At 41.2% G+C, this 24,128-nt stretch overlaps 1 protein-coding gene across 5 annotated transcripts in view; it reads right to left on the bottom strand.

Moving 5' to 3' along the window:
- ELF2 (E74 like ETS transcription factor 2) overlaps nucleotides 1-18,424 on the bottom strand; it is a 37,877-nt gene extending 19,453 nt beyond the window's left edge. Inside the window, exons 1-3 of one of the 5 annotated variants that reach the window (XM_084205172.1) lie at nucleotides 18,304-18,420; nucleotides 12,521-12,725; nucleotides 11,405-11,570 (exon numbers count right to left, since the gene is read on the bottom strand). In XM_084205172.1, coding sequence (XP_084061298.1) covers nucleotides 11,405-11,570; nucleotides 12,521-12,601 — 247 coding nt within the window. In that variant the 5' untranslated portion in view covers nucleotides 12,602-12,725; nucleotides 18,304-18,420. Of the gene's footprint in view, nucleotides 1-4,878; nucleotides 5,000-11,404; nucleotides 11,571-12,520; nucleotides 12,726-18,303 lie in introns of those variants that run through there. The other 4 variants (XM_084205173.1, XM_084205178.1, XM_084205176.1 and 1 more) reach the window with 4 other exon arrangements.
- Between the last annotated feature and the right edge of the window lie 5,704 nt (nucleotides 18,425-24,128).

Here is a 24,128-nt window from a genome sequence, read left to right as displayed (position 1 = left end):
GGAGCCCGCAGCCAGTGCGGTTTGTGCAGCGCTGGCAGAGACCACCTGGCCAATACAGAGAAGCACGGCGAGCGATTCCCCAGTTGCGGGGCCTGGACAGGATCAACCTTTCAGCGCTGCAGAGCTCTATGAAAACCATTTCAACCGATAGGACTTGAACAAACGAACCTACGAACACCAGTTCTCTCCCGAGTCAGAGAAAAGGAAAAGGTAAAGACACGTGAGGAGAACATGGTGACACCATGGTCGGGGCGAAAGAGGGAGGGGGGGGAGGAGGTGCTCCGGTCGTCGGAGCTGAAATTCTTCCGCAAGCTGTGGTGAGGACTACAACAGAACAAACTGTTTCCCTGTAATTCATGAAGTGCGTGCAGGGATACAGCGTTCACCCACAGCCCCTGAAAAAAGGCACTCGTGCTGGAGCATGTGGATGCTGAACAGCTGTGATCGGGTGAGAGGCCTGAACAGAGAGAAATAAAACCCTTGCTTTCAGAAACAGAGGAAAAGGACCCTTGGTTTTATACTAGAACAACTTACCCTTAAAAACTGCACGCCATAAGCTAAATGGCCCACGGAAAGCAGTTATGGGGAGACTGCTTTGCCCGTGGGAGGGACTCACATTGCAAGCAGGTTCTGGGCAGACTGTTTGCCGAGAAAATTAAAACCACATTGAAAAAGTTCACTGAAAACTGTTTCCCGTAGGAAAGACCCCCACAGCATAGCAAGGAACTCCTCTCCCTAAGTGAACTGAAGAATTTTAGAAGTGACAATTTTGGAACTGACTAATAATTCTATGTTTTGTCTCCCTGCACTGACGGTGGGAAGGAAAGAATGGCTGGGGGGGTGGGGTGGGTGAAGGTGTTTTAACCTTTTTTTTTTTAGTTTTCATCATCCTCTTTCAATTTTGTTAATAATTTTTTCTTTATAGCTTTCAAAATTTTAAGGCTGTTTTGCCCTTAAAGTGTTATTTCCTAATCCTTATCTCACCCCACAACTTCTCTTTCCCTCTCCTCTGCTTAACTATAGCAGAGGAAAATGAATAAATTATTTTCATGGGTGTACTGGCACTTGGCCAGCATCAACCTATCATAGTCTGAGGGCAACATTTGCAGTCTACACAAGATAATTCAAATGATATCAGAGATAATCCTGAAATACCAACCACTTCAAAAAGCTGCAAGCAATTTCAGAAGTCCAGGCATGCCGTGTCCCAAGTGCCCAAATCATCTACTAATTTTAAAGTTACAGAAAGGTCAGTTTTGCCTAGGATCCTAAAGAAATTCCTATCTAGTAATTATAGAAGTAGCTGCTGTCTTCAACAGCAGGCCATCACTGTTGATAGTTATAACTGCATTATTGCAAAGGTAACAATAGAAAGAAGCATTTTTAACAGTTAAATGCCAGAAAACATAAAAGAAGATGCAGCCATCTGTTTTATCAGCACATCAACATAATCATTACCATCCACTGTGGATTTGACAGTAGAAAATGTCCAAATAACAAAATAACCACAAAGTGTCCCTGGAAGATACAGGGAAATACTGAGGAAAATGGTCCATGACTATGCCAAGCTCATTTCCTTGACTACACCATCCAAAGTCTACCAATGCCAAAGCCAAGTGCCTGTCACAATCTGCACCTCTGAGTGAACTCAGGGTCCTGATTCCACTATTCATAGAGCAACTAATGATTCCAAACAGAAAAAAAAATGTATCCTCAGGATTTGGCACTACTTCTGACAAAATGAAAAAGAGTTAATCAAAATAGCAAGTGTCTACATTCCAGCATTATTACTTGTGCATGCAGAGTAAGAAAATTCAGCTGTCTTGAAAAAAAATTTACAAACAAATTACCAACTCACAAACAATCAATATTTACACTTCCCTACTTTATAAGGAAATTCTTTCTTTCCAGGGGACTCTCTTAGACAATGATAGGTCAGATATTTGTATAGCACTCTATATGATTTGACAAAATTAACAGTATTTGAGACTGGTAATAGACTGGCATATAAACTATGTCACACTTGAGCAATTTCTCTGTCCCAGATGCATCATTTTGAAGTCCTTAAGGCTTTTCTGATAACAAACATCTCTTCTATTAGTCCACTGAATGTTTCTAAGGACTAAATGTCCTTAACAAACACGGCTTTATTCTCATCCTACAGTTTGCTGTGAAATTCAATCTCCCTTTTAATATGCAGATCACCTTTAAAAATTATTACTGTCAGTAGTTTTTCACAATCTTTTTTGATCAATAAACACATTCTTGTGTACTCATACTATAATGGATTTGGATGCCCCATTGCATTCTAATTTCAAGGTAAAATCCCCCAAATATTTCAGCTTATATTAGTAAAATGCCATGGCTGGGTCTTCACAGTAACAGCCTACAAATTTGCACTCCCAGCTGCAACTGGAGTAGGGAGGTTGGAGGAGAATCCATCTGTACATCTGAATTCCAACTCATCATGCCCCACACCAGCAAATCGTTTAATTAGCCTCACATCAGCCTCGGAAAATAAAAATTATGCCTGAAATCTGTAGCTAAATTAGACTTTATTAGTCTAATTTAAAAATAGTCTTGCAGCATGCTTTCAGTATGAATGGAGCACTAAATGCTATAAGGCAGAAACCTAAGATCTAGAAAGAACTGGACACCATAACCCAGCTGTTACCATTATGTTAAAATACTATTATCCATGGAGCAGTTGTAGAGCACTTTTCCTTAATTTCTCAGAAAAGAGAACACCAACAAAGATGACATAAAATCTAAGTTGCAGTTGTATTTTGTTTCTGAATTAAGAATGTTACTGAAAACAAAGATGTATATATCCTTGGCATAACTGCTCCAAGCACTACGCAATAGCACATGCAATAAGAGGGGAATAATTTTGCCTCAGTGTCATCAACATTTAACTACTAAAAGTGCAATGGATTTTTTGGCAAAATAAGGGTTCACAAGGATGCAACAGGAGTAGCAGCATGGTGTGTAAAATAAAATTCATTGCCATCCAAAGGACAAACTCTTACCCCATTAGTGTGTAGGAGGCATCTAATTCTTGCAGTAGAGCAAGCAAAGTTTCATCTTGTTAATCTAGCAAATAGGCTTCATCTTAGCTCTTTGAGGAATGTTGCAGCTGCAGCTGGTCTGAAGCTGCAGATAAAGTTGGCCCAATTCAGCTAGCCTAGTTCCTTCTAGAATAAAAGTAAACAAGCCCCCAGGTGAAGCAATGATATGCTGGATTGGAACTCAAGCAAGGAACCCCAGCCAATCCCATTCAACCCTGAATGCAGACACAGCACTGGCCACTGAGCTGGGCAGTGCTGAGACCCCGACTAACGGGTTGTTCAAGCACAGGAATTCTGAGCCGCTATAAAAGGGGGCATCCATGGATAAACAGTAGCTGTTGTTGCATGATCTCGGTGCGTTCAGTCGTGTGCCTGCCTCCAAACTGCAACCCTAAGGTAGTAAGTGGTGAAACCCAACGTGATTGACACAGCAATCCTTGTGTACAGTGAGGGAGACAGAGGGTGAGCATGGAGAGCTGCCAAAAAAGCTGCTGAAACACAGTGGAGAGCCGACCAAGGCGTAAAGAGCTGACCAAAGCCTGGACCCCCTTTGTAAACACGCCTCTATATAGAAAAACAGAGCCAAGAAATATGGGAGGATGTGTTTCGCTGGAAGAAAACCCAGTTGCTCAGGTATGGACCCTCTTTTCACCTAAACAGCAGGTAAAGCATGAGCAACAGGCTCTGAAGGCCACTATGTATGTTATAAAGCCGTAGAGGCTTGTGGAACCAGCTTTGGAAGCTACTATGGACGTTATAAAGCCCTGGAGGCTTGTCTCAAATTTGCTGGGGTGGTTGGAAGACCATCAGTGCCAGCACAGAGCTGCAAGTGCCAAAACCCAGAAGCATCAGCAAAAATTTGCTGAAACCTGGATCCACAGAGCGCCCTACCGTAACAGAGCCAGGGCTGGAGAAGCCTGAGAAACACTGAGGCAGTCAGTGCCCGAGAGGCTGGGAGACGCGGCCACCAGCGGACAGCCCCACGTTTGCCAGAGCTGTGGGAGGAGAACCAGAAAATGGCCCCTGGTCCCCCGATCCAATTAACCCTAGAGGGGACCCTGACAGTATCATAAAAGAACTCACGCCACCCTGCATGATGCAGCCTCAGCTGGAGCTGTGGAGTGATGAGTGGCTGGAGATAGGGAAGCCCTTCCAGTCTGGGTCAAGCTATGGCCTTGACTGGCAGGAAAAGTATGCCACCAGACCCAGGTGTTTCTGTGCTAAAATTAAAAGCAAGTCACTTTGACTGGCTAATTTGGCTTTGCAGAAGCTGGACCACTTTCCTTTGAAGTAGACATAGGAAGCTTATCTGGAAAAGGCTCCCCAAGTCCTCACTGAGAAAAGAAGCCTCCTTGGTAGACCCTAGGTGATAGCAAAGCCTATAGGCAGTTATAAGTTTCCCCTTGTTAATTTCATTCAAAAGTGTATGTTTTGTTAGGATTGAATTACGTTCCTGTTAAGTTGTTAAAACAAAGAAAGGGGGAGTGGGTGTGTATCCCCCTCAAAAGTCTTGGGTACTATCATGTTCTCATGTTTTTCAATCAAGTCCCAACTAACCCAGCTTGTCAGAGGCAGAAGCCAACAGCTTGTCAGAGGCAGAAGACTGTCAATGGTAAGACAATCTGCCCATCACCCTACTTGAACCCCAATACCCAAATATTTGGGAGACATCAGTGAGAGAAGGATATGTGTTTTTAATGGTTTTGAGTTGAATTGTTTCTTGTTTGTTGCATTAAGTTGTAATTTTTAACTTCAAAATAATGAACCTGCAGCATGCTAGCCTGAAAGATTGTATTACTGGAGATCTCACCTGACAGCTCCTGGATGTGAATGTTACAACTCCAATGATACATGGGATACATCACTGGCTGGAGGATACTAGACTCCTTGAGTTGGGTAGAAAGTCTTATTCGAACTAGGTTCATTCTGTCTTTGTCATCCTGTCTGCAAAAGATACCTGCAGAGGATAACAACGAACACTTGGCATTTATTAAAACAGAAAGGGGGAGTTGTCACAGCTGCAGCTGGTCTGAAGCTGCAGATAAAGTTGGCCATAACTGAACCCAATTCAGCTAGCCTGTTCCTTCTAGAATAAAAGTAAACAAGCCCCCAGGTGAAGCAATGATACGCTGGATTGGAACTCAAGCAAGGAACCCCAGCCAATCCCATTCAACCCTGAATGCAGACACAGCACTGGCCACTGAGCTGGGCGGTGCTGAGACCCCGACTAATGGGTTGTTCAAGCACAGGAACTCTGAGCCCACTATAAAAGGGGGCATCCATGGATAAACAGTAGCTGTTGTCGCAGGATCTCAGTGTGTTCAGTCGTGTGCCTGCCTCCAAACTGCAGCCTAACATAATAGAGGAAGACAGCGCGAACTTAAAATGAGAGTTTAATCAAGTTGTTTGAATGTCCATACACTTTGGTTTTTTGTAGTCAGCACTGTCCTCTAAAGCAAATGGTCTGTCTGCATGTGTGAAGTTCTTACTGAGCTGTCAGTGTCAGGAAATGACACTCAGTCAATAGGGTATGTCAGCACTAGCAAGAAGTACACCAGATGCCTGTTTTAACTCATTTTCTAAGAAGCAGTTTTATCAAATAATGTCTGGCCAGAATGAATTCTAACACTGCTCTGTCTATCCCTTACACACACATACCATAATCGCAAAAGTTAAATTCTAACCAGATTTAATACCAACTTCTTAGTAGATTATATTTAACTGAGGAAAATTTATCTGAAAAACCATAGAGTTCACAGGCTCAAATTTCTGTAAGAGACATTAAAAGGAAGCAGTTTTAATCATAAGGGAGGACATATAAAGACAGAAAGAACAGGTAGTAACTAAAGACTGGACGTAGAGATGCAAAGCTGATTTGTATGGAGATAACTGTGTAACCAGTAAGCTGAAATTTCCTCTGAGGAAGATGATTTCCCTAAACTATGTATTTTATTTATCCATTTGTTTTAATTGGGGGAGAGTTAAGCCTAAACTCCCTGTTGATTCAACATCCTCCCTCCTTAAGAAGGGCTATCAATTTAGATGATAGTTTCAATTGAACTTCCTGGTCTTTGTAGCCTAATATTTTCCACCCTGGAAAGGGTCATTTTCAGATCCACATTTTTTTTTTTATGCAGATCTTCCAGTCCCCTGTGGCAATACGAGTTTTAGAATCCAAACAGACTTACAGCTTTTACCACAGGGGGGATTTCTGACAGGACATAAAATTTAAAAATCTGGTGACAGCTCACAAATTGAATACTTCAGCTTCTAGAAAATAGTAGTTTTGTTTCTTCTTTAATCTTAAAGCCGTGATGAAAAAAAAAATCCCAAACTTGTACTTGTGCTTTGATGATTAATAAAAAAATAAGGGGAAAAATACTATTCATACAAGATGTTAGAGTCACTAAAACAATTAAATCAGGGTCTACACTGGCAATACTTAAATACATATCTTAGTTAACTAAAAGAGTAGGCATTCTTCATATCCAAGACCATGACTGTTACCTTCCGTACTGCTCCTATGGTAAATTCCAAAATTAGATTACTCCCTTATATCCACATTACGTTCTGCGTGGTGACAAAATAAACAGAATTGTAGCAATTGTTAACTTCAGACACACTGCTTCTTTAAAGAAAGCAGCTTCCGGTATTATGCAAACTACAAATGTTTTGTTGAATAAATCCTAAAACTGAAGGGCTAATTACTTTTAGGAAAAAAAAACTGCAGGAAATTAAAGCCAATAGAATTTGAGTATTATTAAAAACTTGTTAAGAAGGATGTGTCTTTTATGATATAAACATATTCACTGCTCCAGTAAACAAAATTTTAAGGCAGTAACTCAGTTCTCAATGATCTAAAGATACCACTCCCAAGAACATTGTGAAAAATGCATATTTTATGATTGGCTTTTCGCAAATATTAAAATGAATATTATATGTGTTGTGTTAGAAAGTAATGCAGTATTAATTCTCTTAAGTAGTGGGTTAAATATAGTTTTGGGTTATAACAAAATGTTAAAATAGGAACTATGTTATGTAGGATTTTTTTAGAACTTGCAGCGAGATAGCAGCTACATGACACCTAAATCCTTCAGAGAAAAGACCTTCAGAGAAAAGGAATTTATTGTCCCCTTATCAGGAGAAACGAACTCTTTCCCTGTTCAAGGGCACCGTTAGGAGTGGGAGGAAGAAGTTGACGATGACCAGACGGAATCCTTTATTCGAATGGAATTTATGCATCATGTATGAAGTGTATGAATATGCAACAGGTTATTGTTTTTAAGGGTTAGTCCTTTGTTAACAGGGGTCCTTTTCTCCCGGGCCTGTGCTGCCCCGAGAAAGGTACCCGGACGTCCGTAACTCTTTGGTTTTTGCCTCATATTGTCCTAATTCAAATTGTACAAATTATTATTACTCTAATTGTATTATTTTCTTTATAACCATTTTATTACTATTAAACCTTTAAAATTTTAAAAACAAGTGATTGGCGTTTTTCACAAACATCAAACAAAAACAGAAAGAAATTTCAATACTATGTCAATCTAATGATTTTATTTCCCCTTCCAATCATTACAAAAGGCACTCGCTGCTTCCACAAAGAATGTCATAAGGTCAACTGAAATGACCCAGATTTCTATCTTTTGTTTTTTCTAGAGAACTCCTTTTTTCTATTCCAAGCAAATAGGCATATTTTTCTAGAATGAACAATAAAACCACTAAGTCTAAAAACCAATGAACCACTAAGTCTTTCTTGTTTGCTGAACAACACTTGGGTTTTACTTCTGTAGTTAATGGATTAATTTTACAGTTAAAGGATTAATTATAAAAAATTATCCTTGATTCATGAATCAAGATAGATTAGTTGGAAAGAGTCTGATGGGGGGCAAAAACTCCCATACTCCACTAGAATTAACTAAAAGTTCATGAGTACTTATAATGATCATATAGTATATTTTATTTAAATGGTGGTTTCATAAATGTGAGAAGTTTTTTAATTAAAAACAAAATGCAGACCCTGATTCTGCCCTTGGCTCAGCACTGACTGTCATAGTCCACACAGTCTCAAATCCATTGATAAAACAGCAAACCACAAGTAGAACCATTCAGTGCACAGCACAGATCATCTCTTCAGTGTCCTAAGCAAATTTTCCCACAGCAGCTTCCCTACAACATTTTTCATACAGGGTACTAATCCCTATCTCTGGAGGCTAGAATAATGCTATATTTTAATAAATTATGAAGCTTTAGATTAATTGCAAAGTAGCCCAAGGCTATTTAAATGTTTGTTGTAATGCTATAAACCACGTAAATCAGTAGTTCATTGGAATTGCCAATGAACTGTCACAAGAAAAAGAAAAAAATCAGGTCCAAGGCCAACAGGAAAGATACTGACAAAGGGGGGGTGTATTATGTGAAAAGGGATCCTTTTCAAGTACTGCCAAGGATTCTTTAAGATGGGTTTTAGTATTTACCATGCTGTCTGAAGAACCTAGAAGCACAAAAGGTATTAAGTCTACTCATTCTTGGGGCAACAATGATACATCTATCAAATAACATGAAAATTTTTGTAGCAATTCATTCTGTCATTGATGAAGTAGAATGTATTGAGACTACTTTAGCAATAATAGATTTTTCTTCTAAGATGTTCAGAAATCAAACTGTTGCACTTCTCTAAATTGGGATCATTAGCATAATAAAGGCACATACTTTACAAAATTAGCACCTTAAAATACTCTTTAAACATTGTACCTTGTTTATTGCCTTAGCCTGCTTTCTCATTAACAATTACCACATGGCACCTGTTACCACCTCTCTCCTACAGTAAATTGCTACCTACCCACAGCCCAATATCTCTACTACAAAATTAAAATTTAAAACCAGCGCACTCAGATTCACTGTCCTGCAATTCGCTGCTAATAATGGTGCACTACCAAAATGAATGTTTCTTGGTGCTTTCATATTTCTCTCTGCCCATCTTACCTGTCTATGAGAAACAATTCAGAAAGACTCCTGGCTGTGTCAAAACTTGTCGCTCACAACACACGCCCCCACAAGACTGCCTCCCTCAGAACAGCCTAAACCAAGCACTCCTTACACCAACACTGGACATTAGTTCTGTGCAAAGACCACTACTCACTGTCATGTGTAATTACACCATGAAAACCACACTGGATTAATAAGTGTATACACTACACAAGTAATACTTAAAAGATGGACTATAGGAATGGGTGTGCATTCGTAGCTTTAAAAATCTTCATTAATTTTAATTTCTCCTCCACTGTTTATTGGTTTTTCACTGTCCATTAATTCTTAGATCAAAACTATTAAAACAAATAAATATTTGAACTGATTTAAATATATAATTATCATATTAAATTTTTAAGAACATATTAATGTCAAATTGTGATAACAAAAGCAACACAGAAAACATCAACAAACTACACGCAGTCAAGACACATCTCTGACCATCTCCAGCTATAGACACCAAATTATCAGATCAACTGCCCTATAAATTTTAGACTGTATTTTTAAACATCAAGGCTTGGAAGCACTAATGTCCCTTTCTTTGAACAGCATCTTATATAAAACTATTCCTATAGAAGAGCTACAAGTTTTTAACTGTAATTTCCCCTCATTTATTATGGTCGTAAAATTACGCTTAAAAACATAAAGAATTCATTTGCAGCAGCTCTTTAGAGCTGTTCTGTTAGCCATTAATTTAGCCATTTACAAAAACCTTACTAGAAACAGCATATTTAATGTTTTAAAACCAACTTCTGAATACAAAAACCTTCGAAGTATAAGCTCTTAAAGGTTTTCCTTTAGAAAATTAAGTTGTAAAACTCAGCTGGGAAAGAACCCTCTCACTTCTCATTTACCTTATCCTCAAAAGTTTTATTATCACAATCAGAAATTAAATTTAAGAAATACATTGTTTCATAACTTCTCTCTACATTTATTTGTTGAACTTCTAATTAGCACATTTCTTTCAAAATGCATTTCAGTAAAGTGGAATTGTAAGTATTGTCCCAAAACCTGCATCACTAGCTCATGCTCACCTTCTGAAGTTGATGCCTGCAATTTTTGCTGCAGTGCTACAGGACAACATTCAACCTGAGAAGGATGTATGAGCAATTGCATCCACTGTTTACTGAGAAATCTGCACTGAAACTTACCTAATCTGATGGGAATGCATATAGTCTTAATGGGATGCCAAGTTAAGCAGCTGGGACGGTCTCTCACCTTTTTTTGCTTTCCTGACATCATGAATTTAAACTCCAGCTCTAAATAAGGAGCTGCAGGATAGAAGCATATGCTACCAATGTCAAGTCTTAGTTATGTATGGAGTGCCTAAGAGGACCTGTCCTTTGGTTGCAGTTCTATGTACTCCCTACTCCAACACTCTGCTAATCCAGCAGAAATTTAACTCAACAAAAATACAAAACAGTTGAGGGTCTCCTTGCTATTTTTCGTCTTGCAAAATTAGCACAGAGAAGTGTGAGAAGCAACACAAGAGAGCAAGAGGGAAGGACAGCAGGAATCACAGCCCAACAGCCAGAGGTTATTAGGCTGCTATAGCAGCACAGTTTTTGTTTCTGCAGACACTTTAAACACATTTTGGTGCCCCTCAGAAAATGCAAACCTCCTGATCATGTTCTTTGGAGAGAGGGGGTACAGAAAGATTTGTGCTTATCACTAAACAGTTCATCTTTCACAGCAAAGCTCCACTCCTTTCTTCATTTCTAACTTGTTATTTTATAGATAGATGTGTTAATTTCAATCTGTTAGGCTTTTCACCCATAAAGGGACAGCCCAACTCCATTCCCCCTAGCCACCCACTCCTGCAACCAAACCAGCAATAACAAACTCTTGCACCAGAAAGGCAGGATAGGAAGGGACAGACAGGAAGGGGCAAGAGTTGGAAGATGGGGTAAATAGAGCCATACAGTCCCTATTTCCAGCTGCCCTGCACTCGTGTGGCTCACACACATTGTAAAATTGAATTCTAACTTCCTGGCTCAGCTGATTTTTAAAAACTCCCAAGTTTAGCTGTCCAGTAAACTCCCTGCATAAGTACATAGCAAAGACATAACTGAAGATCTGCCTGCTCATGAGGAAGGAGACACAGTGCTACAATGTTACAGCATCCTGAATGCAATGTGATATTTTCAACTGCCTAGGTAATTCTGTCACCAATGAAACCTAACCAAACTAAGCTTAGAGGAAAGAGATGTGACCCCATGTCAAGACCTCCATCCTGTGGATAGACACATTTCTTGGGGATTTCTAAAAGTACAAAAACCTCATGGAAGAAAAGAATTAAGTAAGTCTACCTGTTTCCACAGTTTCAGTCTCAATTTCTTGTTCCTCTGCTACATCTTGCATCAGGTAAGTCTCATCATCATAAACCAGGACCTGAGCAGCGTAACCCTGTTCTAGTCTGGCACTAGGAACTGGCTCCACAACCACTGCTGGGAATTCAGAGACAGGCTCATTTTCCTATAGAAAGGAAAAAAAAGGAAAGAAAAGAAAAAAAATGCTCTAAATACTGCACTATTGAACTCTGTGTCAATGTTTTCCTCTTATGTTCTTAAATTCTCTATGAAATAATGATAATAATTCCAAATATTTTTAAAGGAAATTTTCCTCCAAAGCAAGAGATTAAAAGAATACCAGATAGTTATCAGCCATTAGAGTGGGCTTTCTAAATCACAAGGTTTTCCTGAGTTTAAGGAAAATTTAAAGCACCAGACAGCTTAAGATATTAGAAAAGAGCACACTTTCTAATGAAGACACTCAGCTGTGGGATGTGTTTCTCCTCCCTCTGCTTGATGAAAGGTAACAAAGGCTTTGACTATGCACTGCAAGGTACCTACATCTGACCTGTGTCTTTCAAACATGTGTTTTGGGTTAAGTGCCTAAGTTATTACAGAAGAACTGACTACTTCAAAGCCTATATGCTCATCTCTACTTATTTAAGGATCAAAATGTCTGTAAAAGCATAAATAACAGTTAGTGTTGCAGAAGTAGAACTGTGCCAGACTATCTTTATTAAAAACTACAGAAGAGTAGAATATATTTATTATTTGTTGATAACAATGCAAAATACAATAAAATATGCTGTGCTGGCTAACTTTAAAAGAGGCCTGTGAATTGTTCTGCTCAACTTGTTCTATACCTCACATCTGAGATGTTTAAAGAAAGCTTAGTATAGAATATAATTTTGTAAACTCAGTCTACAGTTGTACTGCAGACTTCAAAACTTCCTGCTTCCACTGCTGTGCCAAAAAAATTCTACTAAAAGGTATTTGAAAAATGGCTGCAGTCTCCCTCCTTACACAACAATCTCAGATCCATTTCATCTGCTTTCACAGCAAATTTACAGCGAAATTTTCTTTCAAATTAAGATAAAAGGTTTCTAAGTTTGATAGTAAGTAAGTGCTATTTACTTTTCTAACCTCTTGATTTTTTATTTCATTGCTGTCAAACTCCAGGGCAGGGCCTCCATTGTCAATCACTACTGATGTCATGGCGCATCCCCCGAAGATTCTTTGAGAACTGTTATCTCTCTTGAAGATACTAATGCTGATAACCTCAGGATATCAAAGGCTTGAATTCACAGTCCACTGCTCTTAAACAGCTAGGCAGAGGTTGCTGAAACACAAAATAATTTTAAGTTATTTGCATAATTTATACTCAAAAGTCATCCAATGTCTATGAAATCTCTTGCATGCTGCATCTCTACATCAAGATAGGGCACCAGCAAACACTGAGATAAGTGCTTTATAACGAAAGACAGATTTTGGCCCAACATTTTAATAAAATCCATCCATTAGAAGGCTACAAGAATCACTGAGCTCTGCAAGAAAACAGGAGCATCTAGCACACATTGAGGAAAGAAATCATCAATACTCCAATGGGCAAGCTCAAAGAGTCTGCTTTTCAATAGCAGGAAGCTGGCTTAAACTAAACTAATCTTGCACATTTAGGGAAATGCTTGTTTGGATTCATGCAGGGTAACTGGGCTTCCTACAGGCAAGGTTACACTAACAAACATTACAAATGCTGATCTCCCCAGCCAGATGCAAACTAAGCAAGGAATAAGCACAAGATACATTTCAAATGATAGAAAAAATATACACAGTTTAGAAAAAAAAAAGGCTTTTTTTTCTCACATAGGCAGTCCACTTTACATGACAAAGCATGACTCATACCGAACTATATTTTATTTGTAACAGCACATAACCCCCCTAAAGTTACTACTTTATTTTCCATTGTTTCACTTGTAAAGCTAGCATCACTTTTTGATGAAGAAGAAACCTAAGAGCTCCTCTGCTCCCTACAGAAGACTCAGGCTGAAAAGCCTTTAACAGGCATCCCTTGGAGCCATATACTCCTGTCACCCTCTAGATTTTTTTAGAACAAAAAGCCTACTCCTTACCTATCCAAAAGTCTTTAAATTCAAAAAATATGTTAAGTAGAAAAACAATTGCTTATGAATACACTAAAATAATCAATCAGAAAAAAAAAATTAATTTTTTAAAAAATCTTTTCTTCTTCTACAGTTTTCCATTTATATACAGAATAGAAATATTGCCAATGAACCATAACCCAAAATAGAAGTCCAAAGAAATTAAATTGCATTTTAATTTGGAAACACAGACATTCTAACCTGTTTCAAACATCAGCATTATTCCTGCAACTCAGACTCACAGCTTAGTGAACATACAGTGCTTCATATGGTACCTCTGCTTAAGCACATCACAAAGCTAATTTCATTCTCATGCAGAATATTAATGCAAACAAACAATCAATAATAATAAATATCAATGCAAATAAATCAAATACTAGACCATATCTACTGTATGTTTATATTTTAGGTACTACAATCCCACACAGGTGGCCAAGGAGCTGCTAAATTGCATCAATTAAAAACACCCAATACTATTTACAAGATCAGGTTCTCTCAAAAACATGTTCTTTCTGTCTCCTAGGTTATAAAAGGTTTCAATTACTTTTATGCTGGTCTATCTCTACATGAATCACTGATTTCCTACATAAATGAAGTGAAGGCGATGCAGAAACGTAAATGATAATCCTCATTTTCCAGCTGGGGCAGAAATCATAGTAAGGGCCTTACAGAGGAAAGAAAGTACACAGAATGTGTGAGATGCTAAATCTCAGCATTCATTAACAAAACTGTATCTTCAGAATGAATATGTGGAACAGTCCATCAAGGTACTCCAAGTCTTTATATAATAGGATTTGAACTTCATACTGACATTCAGTCAGCAATGTTTTCAAAACTCTGCCAGGGTACAGAAAACAACAAGCCCACTCGTCAGCAAGTGAGAAGGTAAAAGAGTTTCAGTTCAGTCTGGTTTGGAAGTTCTAAGTTAAAGCAGACACTCAAACACACCCATGCACCTACATATATGTGAGATTCCCACAGACACAGCCCTTTCTCAAGGAACCAGCATTTCCCTTCTTCCCTTTCCCTAAGGAGTATATCTCAATGGAAGACTTTTTCCTTCTCCCTCAAATTTCAGTAGGACACTGAATCTATTCCCCATCCTCTCTCTAGCAAGTCCCAACTCATTAGATTCCTCTAAAAAGAAAATGCTGGCTGGTCACTTCCAGGAATCAGCTCAGAAATTCACATTTCCCAAGACTAAGTCAGCCAAAAAGGCCAAAAGACAATTAGACTCAGACTCTTAAAGTAAAAGATGATTCAGGCTTATAAGAGACTATGCTGTCCCCAGTGATACAATTAGCAAGCACAGAAACTGGTTCAAAGTACAACTAGTTTTGAATTACAGAACAACCTGCAGAAAGATTAAAAATAAAACCAAAAATATGCACACTACGAATTTAATTCCTCTCTGGATAGATGCTTACCAATAAAGCAAAATACAGAATAACATCAGAGGAGAAAAAAATAAATTTAACATTTCCAAAAGAAGTTACCAAATAATGTTGCCACAGTTCTGACATTCACTCCTGTTCTTCCTGGTAATGGAAGTTCAGAGAAAAACTAGTTCTGAAACATTTGGAAAACCCCTTAGAACCATAAAAACATCCTTGCTGTTATTTTTATACATATCTCATGGGAAAACAAAAATAAATCTACATGCTTTCATCACATAATAATAAAAAGCAAAACCCCAATCAAATGAAAAATTCTGCATCTTGAATACTTTGCCCCAGCAGCAAAGAGTTTTTAACTATTTACCACTACAAAACACACAACAAAGACACATTTTTTATAACTTTCACTGGCCAAGACAATCAATTCGAGCAAGTCTTCTCTGGCTACAGGGCACTTGCAATAAAGGCTGCAAAACACCAGCTCATTCACATATTGAAGAGTACATTTATCTGACCTACATTACGTATCCAACTGTGTGCCTAAAGAAATCCAAACTGTTGATTCCTCTGTGCATAACTACCTATCAAATTAACAGGAAAGCAAGCAGGAATGCAGATCAACAGAATAAAATATAATAATTGAAAAATAGTGTGGAAAGGATGGTAGAGAAGGTCATCTCTCCTAGGCCAGACTTCAAGTGAAGTAATTCAGGACTGATTTCAAAACAAAACTCTAAATATAAGTCTAATAGCTTTAGCACACTTTCATTTTAACTATTAAAGAAACTAGCAAAAAAAAACCCTCAAAACACAATGCTTGAAGAAAGATGCCCATACACAAAAACAAGACAAACACACAGAAGTCTGGGCAGCAGTGCCCAGAGGCAGCTGCTCCTCCAGTACTCAGAACCACCACAAGAGTACTTGGAACAACATCCCCCTTTTATTCAGGTCCCACCCTAAATCCTGAGGAGAGATTCATGCAGATACCTAACAGATGCAAGTACAAGTGCAGGACTCCACCTAGCAGTAGCACCACACACAGCTTTTTTTTTTTTTTTTTCCAAAACAGGCTTCTTTTGGTTAAATCAAAAACAAAAAAGTTAAGAAAGTTGGCTTGAAAATTAATTTAGTTATACGAGCAGAAATACACTGGCCAAGACCACTGCAGAATCCCATCAAGAGGAACAAGGCTTCCTAAGGGTACTAAGGTGCTCTCTCATAGATAGAGCCTCAAATACAGCAGTATTTGCCATTATCACTCTGATACATATAAACCATAGCACACTCTGTAAAACATTTCATGTTGACTGAAAAGTCTTTTTAAAGATGTTTTCCCAGATCATATTTACAGCTCTGGCTAACTGATTCACACTGGCACGTGCAGAAGAAATAGCAAATTTGCTTTCTTTTTCTGAAACTCAATGAGTCTAGGAACTGAAAAGTTACTGAAAAAGCTGTCTGAACAGAAGAAAATTCCTAAACTTCTTGCTAAAGTTTGTTGCACAGGTTACATCAAAATTAGGATACAAAGTAAATCTTTGCATCCACGAGGTCAGGGGAGCATGCAATCCACCCAGTTTACAGTACCTCACAATTTAGACCGAGCACTAAAATTTAAAAAACACAAACAAAAATAAGGGATGGGCAAAATAGTCCTAGCCACACCATACTTCAGAAGTTTTCATACAAAAAAACCAGCAAACTTATTCCTGAATGCACAGAAACCATTATGCTGGATCAAATTAATGAGGCATCAAATCCAGTAAAACACTAGAAGACCTTCTTCCATACATATATAATTTGAACATCCAAAGTTTGCTCTGAAACCTCAAAAGCTAAAGCTGATGAGCCCCAAAACATGTAAGCTTATAATCACTTAGAAACTATTAACGTTCTGCAAAAAGCTTTGCGGCTTCGGCAGGCTGCTTCTGGACCTTCTGCATCTCATCCTATTAGCAGGCTCTCTTCCCACCGCTCTCTATTTAAAGATACCCTGTAACCTTCTCTTCCCTCTGACAGAAGTCTCGCATACTTTCCCTTAACTTGTACCTCTCTTTCCAGCGAATTGATTGTTGGTCCTTAACAATCATTTGCACTCCCCCACAAGCCAGAGTAGGGAGGAATTATTCATCGCTTTACATAATAAAGCAGCAGAGACGATTAAATTAAATTAAACGGGGAGGATGTAGGTTTAAAAAACAAACCCCAACACACACTCTAAAAAGAAGCAGTGTGCAAAAATTCCATAATTAGCTTTGGCAGCATATTCTAGAGGTCAAAAACTTGTAAGATTTAAGTTAGACTGCTTTACGAAGGTAAAGCCCCTGAGTTGCTTATGAGACTATTGAACATAAAGATGTATGTAACAGTCTAAACTTCAGGCACCTTCTGAACCAGATACTACTGAAACCTGAGAGATGAAGAGTATTCACTGATGGCACCACACAAAAGAACCATCCTTTTTCCAGCACCTTTCTGAAAGCATCTAATCCTGTCCACTATATGAGACGAAATGAGTGGAGAAGGAAGAGCAATAAGGACTAGACCCAGAATCTGTTTTTAAACTTGCAATAAGGTTGTGCTGTCTTTGCTAAAGAAGTTAAATGACAAAAGAAAAGTCACAAGAGAGGTAACAGCGACCAGCCATAAGGGGGGAAGCAGGCAGAATGAAAAACTGCTTGAATTATTCAAGTGGGGAGAGACAAGAGGGAACGCATCCAAAAAGGTAACAGATAAACACGAACTGTGCTCACCCAGCACGACGTTTTACAGTGGCGGTATAATGAAAAGTACGCCAGACTTGTGCTGTTTATCAGCGGTGCAAGCGGCGCAGGGTGCACAGCGATCCCAGGGACGAGGCACGGGAGAAGCGATCACGCATGACAGCGAGTGTCCAGCACGCCCGGGCTGCCATGTTCTCCCGACGCCCTGTGTAAACAAGGCGCTGCCCCTTGGCGCTGCCCCAGCCGCCTCCCGCTCCGCCGCCGCCCCGCTCGCAGCACAACCCGGCCCGCCCGGCCCGGGAGGCCACGCTGCCCCGGGCTGTGTACGCTGACAGCGCCAGGCACCGCCCGCCGCCCCCTCCGCCGGGCGCGGACCCCGCGGGCAGCGGGGCCGGTGGGAGCGGGACGGCCCCGGCTCCTCCGCCGCGCCCCGCGCGAAAGCGAAAGTGCAGCTGCGGAGGGCGGTGGGTGGGAGGTGCCGCCGGAGCGGCCCCCAGCCCCGCCACCTCCAGGCCATCCCACACACCCCGGCGGCCTCCCCCGAGCCGCCACGGCCCCGCGGCCCCTGGGCAGGGCGGCTGCCGCCTGTCAGCGCCCGCCCGCCGCGGCGGCGGCAGGAGCCGACACCGCGCCCTTACCGTGGCCGTGCGCCGGGAGGCCGCGTCTGTCGCCCGCCCGGGCCGGGAGCAGGAAGCGGCGGCGCCGCCCGGGCAGAGCCGGGCCGGGGCCGGGCCGGGCCGGGGCCGCCCCGCGCGGGAGGGGCGGGGGCGCAGCGCGCGACCTGCCCGGCCCGGCCCGGCCCCCCCCGCCCCGCCGCCGCCGGGCGCGCGGGGGCGCTGCGGGCATGCGCGGCCGCTCCGCGCCTGCGCGGGGCTCGCCCGGGCCCGGGAGCGCTGCGGAGCGCGGGAGGGCCCGGAGCGTCCCCGCCGAGCAGCCTCCCCTCAGCGTCCCCTCATCCTTCCCCCCTTCCCGCCGCCGCGTCCCGAGCCGACAGCAGCCCGTAGCGAGGAAGCTAACGGGAGGAACCAGCAGGGTGTCGCTGCCCCTCCGCTGTGTCGGAGCAGGTGCCTGCGCGGGCATCGCGCTCCGGTCCGCGGGCGCGGGGCTGTCCCGGCCGCGGTGCTGCTGCCGTGCGCCCGTGTCTGGCCGGCTGCGAGCCTCGGACGTGCGGAACCCATCCCAGGCAGTGTCCTGTCAGGGCAGTGATGAACGGCCGGCCCCCAGTTCTACCCCTCCGGCTGACGGAGCGCATGGGTTTGAAACCAACAAATCCATAATCCAGTTTCTGTTGTTCCCTGGCGGTACGAGATGCGCTGTCAGACTCTGCTCACAAAGCAAGCGTGCATCGAGACTGCCTTGATCTAGCCTCGTCTGAAGTTTTCAACAGAACTGGTTCGTTTACGAGCCTTGGGCTTCGGCATTATGTCCTTTGGCATTTCACAGAAATGAACAGAAGAGCTTTAGCTGAAGAGGAGGCATTTCGTTTTCGTTACGGACAGAAAGAAACCCCTACATTGCCAAGGAGATTTTCTACAATGAAAAGCCGTAAGGAGCTGTAAGGAGCTCTAGGATGCTGGTTTTGCTCAGACTGATTTGTGCCCCCTGTGCCTGTACGTTGCAAGGGTCTGATTTAAGGATCTCGCTTCTGACAAGAGCCCAGCCCCTGTGACAGGCAGCTCAGCACTCACATCTGCTCCTCACCTCCATCTGCGTGCAAAAGTTCCGCTGCCACAGCTCAGTTTCCATCTGACTATCCACATCTCCTTGGCACTCGGCATCTCCTGCTTCACCAACTCCCTTATGCATGTTACCACCCTGCTGTACTGCTCTGGCTCCTCTTCCTTATACATTTGAACTGAATATTTCTTCCCTCTGCATTTTCAGGGCATCAGCTTCCTTTCCTAAGGAAATTAAATCTTTCAGGGGTCTTTAGGCTCTAGAATCTGACTGGCTTTTACAGGTTACACACAATTTGAATTTTCCAGGAAAATAACATGGGCAGTTATTTTACTCAAGGATGGCACAAACATCTCCCTGAGATTAAAAGTAGCCCTAAAAATACCAGTCCTGTGCCCCGAAGCATGGAAACATTAGTGATTCTTTCTTTCCAAAAACATGTCAGGCAATACTAATAATAGATGGTGCTACCAGCAGCTTCTTATGTAAGTAGCCACTACTGAGGTGTAAATTTAAATGAGCTGTGGCTTTCTGCTAAAGCACACACCATAGCAAAAATGAGCTTTTACCATACACTAAGCCTGCTAGATATGTAATAAGGCATACTCTTTGATGTTGTCAGTTACAGATGTTGCTCCTAGTTTACATAAACAAAAAAAACCTCAGTTGTCTGCTCTTTAAAATGTTAGGGGTATCACTTATAGGTCTTTTGTTTGCCTTTAAAAACAAGACTCAAATTGTATGGGAAAAACCATTGTCATTTAGTAACAATATAGCTGACATCCAAGTTGCTGCTAGAAATTACAGTATTCAGTGTTTGCACATTAGCAAATGTAACTATTTTAATAGTCTGGCATGTAAATTGTAAAAAAAATATGTCAAAGATGTAGAGTAAAAATCTCATTAACAGTGGATGATGGAAGATAGCAAATGACAACTATGAAATAAATGGAAGAAAAGAGCAAGTCAGGAGAGGGTTGGGGTATTGGGAGGAAAATATTGAATACTTCCTGGCAAAAATTGTCTTGTTAGACTGGAAACACTGGATGGGAATTTTAACCCTCAATGACAGTTTTTTTGCAGCCTGCGTTTTGGGGTGACTTTATGATGCTTGTATCCTTAATTGTCTGTTTTGTTTATATTGGATATTAATTTTTGCCTTTTTAAGACTGGTTCCAAGAGCAAAGCAGGGGAGAGAAGAAGTGCAGAGTTTATTATCAGAAGCTGCACTTGCTCCTCTGCATCGTTCTCCTGGACTGTGTTGTCTGCAGCACGGTCCAACAGCAGCAGAGAGCTTTCCTTTGCTTTTAGTTAGTTTTTACCTAGCTGAGACAGAGAAGTTCCCTAGGCTGTGGTTTTTCTTTTCCTTAGAATGGTTTGAACCTGCTCTAGACTGAACACCCAGAAAAGCACTGGCAGCTCGCACCTGTGGCCACCGGGCTGGGCCTGGGCTGTGGTATTTCCAACACTGGAGGGACTGATAACAGACTGGGTGGGACAAGCTGCAACCTATGAAAAGGATTTTCTGAGTTTGTCATCTCTTCAGATTGACAAGAGGTTTTACTGTTTAATATTGTTCATTTTTTGTGATGGTGAATGCTTTGCCTGTTAAATAAACAGGTTTTTCTTCCACTTTCTCCAAGGAAATCTTTTTTTCCCAAACCATTTGGGGGAGGGGATGCTTAAATCTGCTTTCTAGAGGAAGCCCTTTAGAGGTTTTCTCCCAAATTTGCCCTAGACCAGGACAAATACAATTTTTGATGCCCAACATGGGGTGTGAGAAAGTAGAAAAAACTGCACTGATTGCATTTTAGTTATCCTTACTCTGTGTTGGGATAAAGCAGTCAGTAGCCATGTTGCTTGAATTTGTCGTGTCTCTCTGAGTGGAAGCCTTCATGTGGTTTTGATCCCTAGGCTTCTTTGAGGTTTTGATACCTTTCTGGTCCCAAAGCTTATTTTCTTATCCAGAAATAGCTCCTAACATGTAGTTTTTACAGTAGCAACTGTAAAACATAAAAACATGATAAAGTAACAACTTCAGATACTTTAAAGTGTCCCTTTCTCTTTGTTTATAACTAGGACTGGTACTTTGTGTAACTTTTGCAGCTGCCAGTACTTGTAGTAAGTGAAGAGAGGTGAAACTGACGTGATTTTGATTTTGTGAAACTTCATTAATAATTTAAATGGTAGCAAAGACACTCACATCCAGTCTCATTGTGTTCCCAGAGGCAAGAACTGTCAAGCCTTGAGCACTTAATCCCAGTTTGGCTCCTTTCACTTCACAAGTGCCTCAGCAGCGAACATGTTGCATTGGAAATTAGTTACTTACTAAATGAACGGAATGAAAGTATTTTTTGTATGATTTGGATTTTCTGCAAACAACAAATAAAAACAAACAAACAGACAACCACAAACCCCAAACAAACAAGAAACAAACAAAAAACTCAAGCCAATTTTCTTCAGCGGGAGAAAAGCATACATTATTAATTTCTCCTGTATTGTTCAGCTCCAGGGTTTGGGGATGAGGGATTCTTTCTCTGTCCCAGGTTTTAGTAATCTTACTGCTTTTGATTTACTGCCCTCTTCTGCTTGATGATGTGAGTTACCCAATGGTTAATTATGCTCAATTAGCCCTCACTGGATAATAATATTTTCCACAAACTACTCAGAAAGGAGGAGATAGCCTTATGCAGGAAGAAGGAAGCCAGGAAAAAAAAAATATCACATTATGGGGGAGTGATCAATGAACCCCATGGGCTCCAGTAATTTAATTATGTTATAGAGAAAATATAATTTTCATACATATTACTGTCTCTCCATTTCTCTATATTTCCCTCTTTAATTGGTATGCATACCACAGTCAATGCTGAACTGAGAAGATAAAGCACAGGCAGCTGAACTTCCTGAGATGAAACACAGCAACTATTTTAACACTTTTCCTAGGGCAGAGCTCACACATAATTTTTTTTAAAGATCTCTAAGTCATGAAGGTTTTTAATTTTAAAGGAAAACTATTTATCACTAAAAGAAGCAAGATTTTTTAGGTAAGTAAGAGACTGGATCTGCACATGAAATCTTATACAAATAATTAAGTGACCACACAAAGAAGAGTTTTCTATTGCTCAGAAGTTTACCATTTGTTACACAGGAACTGTTGGGCATTAATCAAAATCAGCATTTCAGAGCTTGCTAAAGCCATCATTTAGTTGGGTAAAATTTGAAGTGGTAACATCTGCAGCTAGAGAAATGTCCCATATTGCTACAAGGGGAGTCAGGGAGGATTCTTTTCGATAGATTTTTTGGATGACATAAAGCACAAACACAGCAATATTATATCTGAGAACTGTTTATTGATAAAGAAAGCTAAGTGTTCCTACCAAATGGGAATAGAAAAGGGAGTAGAGAGTGGAAAAGGATCACCACTATACTTTGTGTGAGAAATGATACTCACTTCCAAAAAATTTAAAAGATTTATTAAAATTTTATCAAAAAATGCAACAGAAGACTGAATAGAGACAATATTACAGAGCCAGGAGCAAAGGATTCCCCCTCCAGCCCCCGCCTTGTGCTCATCCACACAATGGATGTTTCACCTTTTAACCCTTTAGCCCCTCCCAAAGTCTTGTCAATTGACTCCTTCTTTGCTGTCTGATGGTGGAGATCACTTTCTTACATCTTGATTGGAGGTCAGGTGTTGCCATAGTAAGAAGCCAACCCTCCCAAATGCCCTGACTACCCAGGCCATCCCATAATAACAATGCAAGGGCAGGGGGTTGTTCTGGTTTGAAAGCAAAACCAGTGAGACACTCCAAGTCAGAAATACAATTTATTAGGAAAAGGGGAAAGAAAACCAAAATACATGCGATAATACAAAAGAAAAACCACTGTCAGAGTCAGAATACAACCTGACACCCTGTGGGTCAGGGTGTTGGTAGCAGCCCAGTTGGGTTGGTGGCTGCAGCCCTCCTGGAGTGGCAGATGTGGTTCTGTTGGAGCAGTGATCCTGTGGAAAGGGTGTAGTCTTCCTCTGAAGATCCAGTGGAAAAGAAGACTTCTCCTCTGGGAATGCAGTGGAAAGACTGCTTGTTGTGTCCCAAAACCCAGATTATATCCAGGCGGGGATGCTCAGCTCCTCCCCCCTGGGTGGAGCATCTCACAATGGGCTGATATCATTCTCTGAGTGATGTGGAGGGTCCCCTAAACAGAGATGGCTCCTGGAGGGAGTTACCTCTGAGTCATGCAGAAAGGCATTGATGGGCCCATTAACAGGAGATAAGGAAGAAACAATGCCCCTCCTGGTTTCAGCAGCTCTTGAGGATGGGAACAGAATATATCTTAATATGGTAACCTAGGACAGGGGGGTAAAACATAACTATAAATCTATTAAACTTCTCTTAATGTACACATAATATTTGCCTTTTAATTATGAGAGTCAACCATCGCATTACTCACCTATCCCACTCAGGACACCCCGCCAGCGTCTGCGTGGCAGATGGGGCACGTGCACGAGAGAGGGGGCCTGAATGAGTTCAACCTCTGGGAGACACCCCGCTCCCTTCAAGAAATCAGAAAGAAAATGGCAGGGCAAAATGTGTTGCACTTAAATGCTTTTATGGGCTAAGACTCCACCCACAGCCCAATTTCCCGGGCATTTTTCCCGGGTATCTAGAGGTCTGTCCCAGCACAGGGATGGTGTCAGTCGGTCGGTCACTTTTGTGGAAGCAGCCCTTTTGTGGAAGCTGCCCTTTTGTGGAAGCTGTCTCTGCTCTGACTGGCTGTCAGGTTA

The sequence above is a fragment of the Fringilla coelebs genome (genome assembly GCF_963513975.1).
Source record: "Fringilla coelebs genome assembly, chromosome: 4".
NCBI classification, from domain to species: Eukaryota; Metazoa; Chordata; class Aves; order Passeriformes; family Fringillidae; genus Fringilla; species Fringilla coelebs.
This window is presented reverse-complemented; position numbering and strand designations above follow the sequence as displayed.